This window comes from Sarcophilus harrisii, chromosome 4 (genome assembly GCF_902635505.1).
Source record: "Sarcophilus harrisii chromosome 4, mSarHar1.11, whole genome shotgun sequence".
NCBI classification, from domain to species: domain Eukaryota; kingdom Metazoa; phylum Chordata; class Mammalia; order Dasyuromorphia; family Dasyuridae; genus Sarcophilus; species Sarcophilus harrisii.
In genome coordinates, this window is record NC_045429.1 from 284,586,861 (window position 1) to 284,597,255 (window position 10,395).

The 10,395-nt window shown below is 37.4% G+C and overlaps 1 protein-coding gene across 1 annotated transcript; it reads left to right on the plus strand.

Annotated features, from left to right (window-relative positions):
* The first annotated feature begins 4,184 nt into the window (after positions 1 to 4,184).
* Positions 4,185 to 9,446, plus strand: LOC100928906 (class I histocompatibility antigen, Gogo-OKO alpha chain). Its single transcript, XM_003770463.4, has 8 exons — positions 4,185 to 4,293; positions 5,261 to 5,536; positions 5,753 to 6,031; positions 6,323 to 6,598; positions 6,749 to 6,856; positions 8,171 to 8,203; positions 8,374 to 8,418; positions 8,593 to 9,446. The coding sequence occupies exons 1-8, from the start codon at positions 4,230 to 4,232 to the stop codon at positions 8,595 to 8,597; spliced, it is 1,086 nt and encodes a 361-aa protein (XP_003770511.2). The 5' UTR covers positions 4,185 to 4,229; the 3' UTR covers positions 8,598 to 9,446.
* Positions 9,447 to 10,395: the final 949 nt, after the last annotated feature.

Below are 10,395 nucleotides of genomic sequence, written 5' to 3' on the forward strand. Positions count from 1 at the left end.
AGAAATAATTAATGAATATCCAGAAAGGGAAGTGGTAATTCCGAAAAACCCAACCTGGCATCACCACAAACTGGTCATGCCAAATTAATTTCATTTCCCCCTTTTTTTTTTTTTTTGACAGGATTACTCAACTAATGCATGAGGGGAGTGAATTAGAATTAGTTTATCTAGATTTTAGTATTTTAGATTCCCAGTTATAGAACTTGTCAGATGCAGTTAGGTCTTTGTATAGTTGGAATTTATTTTTCATATGGAATGGATTAGATAATTATTGAGTTTCCTTTGATCTCTTAAATTCTGTGATTCTATCTATGGAGGAGTTGTATGTAGAGGGCTGAAACTCTGGAGAAGTATATTTGAAACAAGGTGTTAACTCAGTGGAGCTGATGAGATGATGGTTCTCTAGTTCACATATATACTCAGTTCTTAGTATGGTGATGTAATGGTTCTCTAGTTCACACATATTCAGTATGCTGTAATGATGTAATTGTACTATGATATATAAGGGCTGAGAAGGACTGGAAATAAGACATTCTATTTTTGACCATCCTCTTGGTGGCTCTCCTGCCTCCTGCACTAAGATCAAGGCTGGTCCTGAGGTCTTCCAGAAAGCTAGCCCAAACATTACAGTTGTAGAAAAGTTGACTTCATTTCTCTCCATCCTGACAGAAAGGATAGCTTCTTCCAAGTTACTCAGAACATTTGCTCAAAGCTTGGTCTTTGTGGCTACTGCTTATTTTATTTTTCATTTAGTTTTCCATTTCTGATTAAATTCAGAGATGCCGAGATGGACCAGCCAATCTTCTAGACAGCCTTAAGAATTTACAAAGTTAGAGATTCTGTATCTTTTGATCAGAGCATCAGGGAGTGTTGTTGTTTGTTTGTTTGTTTTTCCATAAAAGAGGATATTACTGACAAGATGGTGGTCTCAGTCCCTGGCAGAATTTCCCAGAAGACATGCACAATAAGGGGGACTATAAAGAGTGAAGGTGAAATGTAAAATGCTTATTCAACTGTTCTGAAAACTGCTTCATAAAGCCTACTCACACTGGGAATGGGTTCAATAGGCACATTTATATGTAGTTAAACAGCACAATTACCCAAGATATTCTCCTGATACGATATCAACTCTTTGTGTCCTTTTGTGAAATATGACCTCCAGTGAAGTTTCCTCAGTAATACACTCTTAATTTTTTGCACAATATATACTACCATATATACTATAAAGGGTATAGCACTCTCCAAAATCTATTTTTAAAAAGGGGAGGGGAGGAAAGGGTACATGGGGAAATAAAGGGTGAGGGAAGAAGACAAGGGAGGGATCCTTGGATAGGGTAGGTTAAGTAATAGCAAGGCAAATTATGGAGAAGAATTAAAACAAAGAGTTAGGAAAGGACTCCTAGGATAGGAAAAAGCATGTGTGTATGTATGTATATGTATATATCTACATATGTATACATAAATATATATTTTCTTAAGTATAGCTTGCTTGAGGGTGAGGATGGGGGAATAAAAGAGAGAAAAAGAACAAAGTAAATAAGGTACACAGCAGAGAACCAAAGAACAATTTAAAAGGAAGTAAAGAAAAAAATGGACATTAGTAAATATAATTTCTTTTACTAATACACACACACACACACGAATGTGTGTGTGTGTGTGTGTGTGTGTACATTCTTCTTGATCTGGTAATTTGTTATATATTTTGAATCCTCCCTGATATTTTGCTTGGCATGTGACAATGTACTCTTTTATTTTGCTTTATTTTGTTTTGTATTCCTTTTCTGTTTTTTTTTTCTTACTCTATTTTTTCAAATAAAATAAATTTTATAAAAAGAAAACTGCTTCATATTCTAATGTTTGTCTCAGTCTCCTGGCAGAATATAACAATTAGATGCTACTGTATCTTGTTTTATGTGCATTTATATGCATTTTTAGTGCATTTTGTATTAAGCATTTCTTTTGGTTACCTGTCTCATACCTGATTTAGACTGAAAATTGAAACCATTTCTTTTCTGGGCAAAACCCAATCCTAAAGCTTTCAGCAGTTTTTCCAGGGTGGGAATATAATGAAGGAAAGAAGAAACAAGCATTTATATAGCACCTACTATGTGCCTGGCACTGTGTTAAGCACTTTTTAAAAAATCCAAAACTCCCCTTAATGAACTAAAGAATATAAGAAAGGGAGTCCCTATCATTAGAGAACATATTTCCTCCAAGATTGAACTCAAATATTTTGTGCATTGGTACAGAATAGAAAAGTCCACAGTCTCTAGTCTCCTGGGTCAAGTAGCAGTTCTAATTGTTATGTTATACTTGCGGATCTCGTTATACTTATCAAACCTTGTCCTAACTGTGTGGAACAAAAAGTCACCAGAATCAAACATTTGGACTCTGAGTCAGAGATCAGAAAAGGTCTTTGTTTTTCTCATGAGAAAGGGCACAGCTCTCATTGCTCAAACAGCTACAATCAGAGAGTGCAAAAAATTTAACAGAGAACAAAGCTATTTATACCTGAGCGGAGTCCTTATTTGCTGATAAGAGTTCACAATCTTCTTAACTAATGGATGCAAAGCAATATTAATCCTTCATCATCCTACTTATTCATAGCTATCTGTGGTCTATCAGATCACTATTTTCTACAAATCCTTATTATGCATTTCCTTTCACCAAATTTAGTGACTTTGCAACTTAAGATGAGGTAAATGCAAAAGGGAATTCCCTTTTTCATTTACCTCATCTTAAGTTGCAAAGCTGAGCATATTTAAGAGTGTATTACTGAGGAAACTTCACTGGAGGTCATATTTCACAAAAGGACACAAAGAGTTGATATCGTATCAGGAGAATATCTTGGGTAATTGTGCTGTTTAACATTTTCTATCTATGATTTAGATACAAAAAAGTACTTTTATACTTTCATATACTTTTTTAAAGATAAATGAAGACTGCTAGATCTGCCTTATTTTCTTACTGAATGACAAGCTGATTTGGATACCTTAGATAAAATTATAGGAGACATATTTATTAGATTTGCAGATGATAACAAAAATAGAGGTGAAGAGTCAACATAAATATGATGAAGAGTCAAAAATCCCAAAAGTTTGTGATATGCTGAAGCAAAGGTTCTTAATCTGAGGGGGGAAGCTGATTTTTTTCATATATATTTTGATAATTATTTCAATGTAATTAATTTTGTTTGTAATCCTATTTTTTGCTCATTCAAAAATATTGTGTTGAGAAGAAATTCATTGTACTGTTTGGACTGCTAGGGGAATATAAAAAAGGTAAGAATCCTTTGGCTAGAGAACTTAGATTGAATCTATTAGATTCAAGAAGAAATTCAATAAAGATAGATTGAAAGTGTTAAATTTGAATTTAAAAAATCAAACTTTCTATGTATAGGATCTATAGATGTAATTAGAAAGCAATTTATATAAAAAAGACCTGTGATTTTAGTGGGTAGACTACAAACTTAATATGTAACAGTAGAATTGTTATTGCATTTAGCAGCAAAAGAGCTAATGTAATCTTGGGCTTCATTAAGAAAGACACAATAAAATTGCAGTCCCTTTGTATTGTGCCTAATTCAGACCAAGTAGATCAAGGTATTCACTCTTGCAGATGAGATAACCCAGCAGGTAAAAGGCATTGAGTCCATGTCACATTAATAAAAATTAATAAAAATCTTGATCTTTAGCCTGGAGAAGTGTATGTGATAGCTAAGTTCAAGTATTTGAAGGGTATCATATATCCATATGGAAAAGGAATTGGAGTAATTTGACCTGAGAGCAGTATCAATGGTAATAAGTGAATGTTGTAAAGAGGCAAATTTAAAATTGATATCAGCAAAAAACTTCCTAATGATTGGAGGTCAAGTGGTACCCTGGACTTAGAGGGGTTCTGCTTATCTGGAGAGCAGAGACTGAATGAACATCTATCGATTATGCTTCAGTGTAAATGGGGTATGAATTAGACTAAATGACAGCTGAGATTTCTTCCAACCCTCAAATTCAGCACCCTAAATTCTCTTTTTGTTCTTCCTATTTTTGTATGACTATGTATGTCTATGTATGTATGACACTATGTTTGTATGACATTTTTGTGTGTCTATGACATTTTTGTATTACTGATTGCCACTGGGTGGCAGAGCTTCTCAACAGCAGATCTGGAAGCTAAGAATGATTTATATAAGGCCACAGTAAGTTGGTTTCAACACTTTGTGATCGTCAACGATGGAACATTATATGCTTTTTCTCTTTTTCTTGGCGGCCCTAACTCAAACTGAGACCTGGGCAGGTGAGTAGAGTAATGTTAATCAGCTGTCTGAGAAATGGATTGTACCAGGATCAGGAACAGATGACTGGGTGGGAAAAGACCTTGCTGTCAAGAGTTTTTTATTCCCCATCTCAAAGAGGGGGCTCTAAGGAAAAGGGTCCTTATTCTCAAATAGAGTTTGACTGTGGAAAGGTGCTGGTTGTGGTAGTGGTGATGGTAGTTGGCAATGAATAAATAAATAAATGTGTCTTAAATCCTCTTGCTGTTTTGGAAATGATTTTAGGGATCTCTGGTATGGTTTTTGCTAAGATTGAGGGAAAGGGATGAGAAAAGACAGGGCATTAAGGGTATGCTAGAATGGAGAAAGGAAGCAAGATTCCTGGGGAAAATAAGGGGTAAACAAATAGAAGTGGTAAGAGAGAGGGAAGAAGGAGAATGCAACCTTGTCAGGAAGGAGAGTCAAAGGAAAATAAATTGTGTGGGGGGGGGAAGTGTTGATGAGTACTGGTGGACACAGGGGAGTTGGAAATTTGGTTGTTCTAAGACTTGAATCTTTGGGAAAGGAGAGGCTGGGGGAGGAGAACTACTGGACACAGAAAAGACAGAGACAAGCAGAAACAGAGAGGCACACCCAGAAAGAGATGGGAATTACACAGAGATTTTGAAGAAAGATAAAGATAAATGTGATTTTTTTTTTTTTTTGAATCATTGGACAGCACTGGAATGTAGAAAAGGTGCTGGGGAAAGCTGGTCCTGGAAACTGAGCAGGGAGTGGCGGGATACTTGGACAGGAACAAGAGGTCTCCCTGGCAGAAAAGGGCAGAAAGGCAGGGTCCAGATTTATATGGGTTTATACTGGGATAACTGGGCCTTTGCAGTAAAATCTTCTAAAGACTGATGGGACCGGATTTAGAGGTGTGCAGTCACTGGAAGGCTGGTCCTGACCTGAGTCTGGGATAGATTTCTTTGTTATCCCCAATTCTTTCAGGCTGCCACACTATGAAGTATTTCGACACGATTGTGACCGGGCCCAGCCTGGGGTTGGAGGAACGGTGGTTCATGACTGTAGGCTACGTAGATGATCAGCAGTTTGTGCGCTTTCACAACAGCAGTGGAAGTCAGATCACCGAGCCCAGGGCACCGTGGATAGAGTTGGAGACACCGGACTACTGGGAGCGTGAAACGCGACACTTAAAGGACTCACAGCACTGCCCAATGAGCCTACAAAATCTGCACTTCAATTACAATCAGAGTGATGACGGCGGTGAGTGATTTTGGGAGCCCTGGGTCACACTTTCAGTCTGATGTAGTCTGACCACTATTCCAGAGAGTAAGAGGAGAGAAGGGCGGGGGCCGGGGCAAATCCCCGGACTCTATAAAACTCTGTTAAGTTGAGCCATCAAACAGAGATGGCCCTGTCCATCCTGACAGATGGCCCTGTCCTTGTGAGGCGGCTAACTGAAATGCTGGGACGGGCCAGGGGTTCACACGTTACAGCGCATGTACGGCTGCGAGGTTTTCCCCAACGGGAGTTTCAGCACATTTTTCCTACGTTATGGCTACGATGGACAAGACAAACTCTCCCTGGATCCAGAGACTGTAATCTGGATAGCGTCGGATCAAGTGGCTCTAAACCTCAAGCTTAAACTGGAGACTGATCGGAGTTTAGCGGAGAGATGGGAGGTCTATCTGAAGGAGACATGTGTGCAGGAGCTGTTGAGACATCTGGAGAAAGGGAAAAAAACGCTGCTGCGAACAGGTACAGTTTAGACTTCCTGCTTTCTCTAATTGAAGTTTCTTCTTTTGGAGGCCGGGCTGGTTCTCAGTTTCAATCTCCTTGAGATGGGTCTTCAGCTTTTGTCAGTTTCACCTAGACCAGGAGTAGCCTCTTGTTCTTGATTCCCCTGGACGTTAGGGCAAGTTCAAATGTACAGGACATGGCTGTACAACTTTCCCCAGTGTTCTGTCTTTCTATGTGCTGCTGGAAGAGATTTGGCTTTTTAGGCCTAACAGCATGAACCTGAACATTCTTCTTACCATTACCCCCTAGATCCTCCTTCGGTAAGAGTGACCCGTCATATCACCTCTGACCGGGAAGTGTTCCTAAAGTGCAGAGCTTGGGGCTTTTATCCTTCTGAAATCTCAATAATTTGGTTGAAAGATGGAGAAGAACAAATCCAAGACACAGAGTACATTGAGACCAGACCTGGGGGAGATGGGACCTTTCAGAAATGGGCAGCTGTTGAGATGCCCTTTAGAAATGAAGAGAAATATACCTGCCTGATACAGCATGAAGGACTGCCTGCACCACTCTCCTTGAAATGGGGTAAGGATGTGAGATGTGACTGAGGATACTCTCACCATCAAGCTCTCACCAGCTTCCAACATAGGAGATATTTGGTGGAGGTAGAAGAGACAAAGGGACATCAGAACTCAGCTCAGATAGGAATCAGGGTCTTTCTCTGTTTTCTTTTAGAGCCACAGTCAACATCCAATGGGCTTTTTATGGGAATCATTGCTGCTGTCCTCCTCCTCTTCACTGCAGTTGTTGCTGGAGTTGTGATCTGGAAGAAATCCACTTTAGGTAGGATGACTAAAAGGGGCTTAATAAGGAAGAAGCAGTTCAGAAATTCTGAGTTCCTTCAGCCTAGTCTGTCCTTCTTCATCAGATCTTCTACTCTAATATAAGGAAGATATTGAGAATAATACAGTCTCTGGGACTGTAGACAACAAACCAGAAAAGGAACATTAAAAAAATAGAATCATGTCTTTAGTGTTACCAGACTGGATGAGAGGAGTAACTACTTGAGTTCAGACCAGAAATACCTACAGCAATATAGGTCAGAGGAAAAGGAATCTATTCAGCAACTAGGAATTTACGTACTAAAGTTGGAAACCAATCCATGTTCTACACAGCTGCCAAAGTGATTTTCCTAAAAGATAGGTCTGATTATATCAACTTCTTTCTTAATAAACTCCAGGGGCTCCCTTTTACTTTCAGGATCCAACATAAAGTCATCTACTTGCTATTTAAAGCTCTTTAGAGCTAAATACTCCTTATTGCCTTTGGACATTTTCCTGCCCTCAAAGCACTCTGGGATCCAACAAATTCACCTTTCTGTTCTTCATGCATGATACTCCATTTCCTTTCCTATGTCTTTTCCCTTGCTGCCATTCATTCCTGAAATGTTTTCCAACCTCTCTTCATTTTTGATATTTCTAGCTTTCTTTAAGACTCAATTAATGTAGGAAGTTTCTCTCTTCTCTGAATTCATCTTGTATGTATTTATTTATTTGCCATTCCTTGAGAGCAGGGTCATTTTTACCTTTCTTCTAAAATAATCAGTATTATAGGAAGCCAGGTGGTAAAATGGATAGAGTACCAGCCCTGAAGTCAGGAAGATCTGAGTTCAAATCTGGTCTCAGACACTTAACACTTCCTAGCTGTGTGACCCTGGGCAAGTCACTTAACCTCAATTGCCTCAGGAAAAAAAAAAGAAAAAAATTAAGTATTAAATAAATATTGTTGATTGGTTCTTGCTGGGTCCTTATTCTGCCCAAGTTAAGGGGATATATGTGTTAGGAGGGGTGAGAATGGGAGTCATTGTCATCTGACAATTATAGGAACTTGTCTTGAATACAATGACTTCAAAGATAGACAAAAGAATATTTGAAGCCTCATTATGTATGTATGTACTATATGTACAATGCATATATCTACGCATCTGTATCACATGTGTGTATAGATATGTTTATATCCCTGCATACATGTGTATATTCATGCATATATAGATATGTGCATATATGTGTGTTATACATATATACATGCATGCATATACATATATGTGTATGTGTGTGTGTGTATACACATACACACATATTTCCCCCTCTCTTCCAGGTGGAAAAGGAAGGAATTATGCTTTGACTTCAGGTAAGTGAAGAATTGCCACAGGGGTATAAGAAATGAACTGGTCAAAAATAACCCTTAGAACATGAAAAATGGGACCTGAGAGGAGAGGCTATCACTTTGGTTTCATTTTTTAGCACACTCCTGTTCTAAGTAAGAGGTTCCTGAATGGATTTTCTTTATCGTGTCTCTAGAGATTGACAGTGCTCAGGGATCAGATGTGTCTCTTACAGCAAGAGGTGAGATGTTTTGGTGAATCTTGGTGTGGTTGCAAATGTAGTGAAAATAAAGTATGAGGGTGGTTGGGGTGAGGAGTGCCCTGATTCTCAGAATAGAGATAGAATGCCTAGGATAATGAAGGGCTAAAGGTGACTTTTCTAATGTCATATGTTAATTTTGTTTCCCTCATTCAGGCTGAGGAAGCTGTCCCATATGAAATGATTTTCCTGAACCAGTTCTCTTGATCTCCCTTCTCCAAATTCTCTCTCCTACATGAGTTGCTGTCATCATGGCTGTACTAGCCAAACCTCATTGGGAACATCAGTGCCCCCATCCTGTTATCTGCTCTCTTCCTCTTTCACTTGCCTTCTTTCTGTCAGAAATTAGAGTGGTGGCAGAAAATTTTTAGAATCCCCACCTCCTTCTCTCCATGATGTTGTACTGAACTCTGATTTTTTTTCTTGCTGTTTCTTTACTGGGGGAAAATGTGTACAGATTTATTTTTCTTCAGGTCCATATTTCAAACATTATTATAAAGTGGTAATCATCAAAACAATCTAGTACTGTGTAAAAAATAAATGATGGATCAATCCAATATATTAAATTCATAATACATAGCACTAATAAAACCTTAAATCCAAGTTTTTGGAACAATAATTCATCATTTGAAAAAATTGCTAGAAAAACTAGAAAGCAGTTGGAAAGAAACTAGGCAAATATCAATATTTCATACTGTATACCAAAAGATGGTCAAAATGAACAAATGATTTAGGCATGAAAGGTAATATAAGTAAATTAAGGGCACATGGAAAAATTTATTGGTCAAATCTATGGATAAAAAGAAAGGTCTTATTACTAAATAAAAGGTAGAGAGAATTATGGGAAATAAAATGGATAAATTTGTTTACATGAAATTTAAGTTTTTGTACAAACAAAACTAATACAGTCACAATTAAAAGGAAAGGAGGAAATTGGAAAAACTTTATAAGTTTCATTGATAAAGGCCTCATTTCTTAACTAGAGTATCCAGACAAATTTATAAAAATAAGAGCCATTACTCAATTAATAAATGGTCAAAAGATATGAACAGGAAGTCAATAAATGAAGAAATTAAAATTATTTATAGTCATTTGAAAAAATGCTCTAAATTACTATTGATTAGAGAAATGCAAATTAAACTATCTCCAAGATACCCCTCCCACTTATCAAATTGACTAACATGACAGAAAGGGAAAATGACAAATTCTGGAGGAGATATAGAAAAATAGGGATACTAAGATATTGTTGGTGGAGTTGTGAATTGGTTCAACCATTTTGGAAAGCATTTTGAAACTATGCCCAAAGTGCTATAAAACTATGCATACCCTTTAACCCCAGTAATACCACTACTAAGTCTGTATCCCAAGAAGATTAAAGGGGAAAGGATCTATTTGTACAAAAATATTTGTAGTAACTCTCTTTGTAATGGCAAAGAATTGAAAATTGAGGTGATGCTCATCAATTGGAGAATGGCTGAACAAGTTATAGTTTATGATTGTGATAGAATACCGTTGTACTATAGTATTATAAGACATGATGAGGATGGTATCAAAAAAAAAACAAACATGAAAAGATTAAATGAACTGATGCAAAATGAAGTGAGCATATCCAGGAGACCATTGTACATAATAACAAGAATGCTGTAATGATGATCAAATGTAAAAGAGTTAGCTACTCCGATTAAGACAATAATTCAAAACAATTCCAAAGGACACATGTTGAAAAATGCTATCCATCTCCAGAGAGAGACAGAGAGGAGAGAGAGAGAGAGAGAGAGAGAGAGAGAGAGAGAGAGAGAGAGCGCTGATGAAATCTGAGCACAGATTGCAAAAATTTTTTTACCTTTGTGTTTCTTACTTTTTTGTGTTTTTTTTTTTACAATATGGCTAATATGGAAATAAGTTTTGCATGACTTCATATGTGTAACTGATACATTATAGGACTTCTCAGGAGGTGGG

Excerpts from the sequence above, each read along its gene's own strand:
- LOC100928906 (XM_003770463.4), top strand. The coding sequence starts at position 4,230 with ATGGAACATTATATGCTTTTTCTCTTTTTCTTGGCGGCCCTAACTCAA. Across the intron at positions 6,032-6,322 it reads AAAAACGCTGCTGCGAACAG|ATCCTCCTTCGGTAAGAGTG; the intron begins GTACAGTTTAGA and ends ATTACCCCCTAG. Across the intron at positions 6,857-8,170 it reads CTGGAAGAAATCCACTTTAG|GTGGAAAAGGAAGGAATTAT; the intron begins GTAGGATGACTA and ends CCTCTCTTCCAG.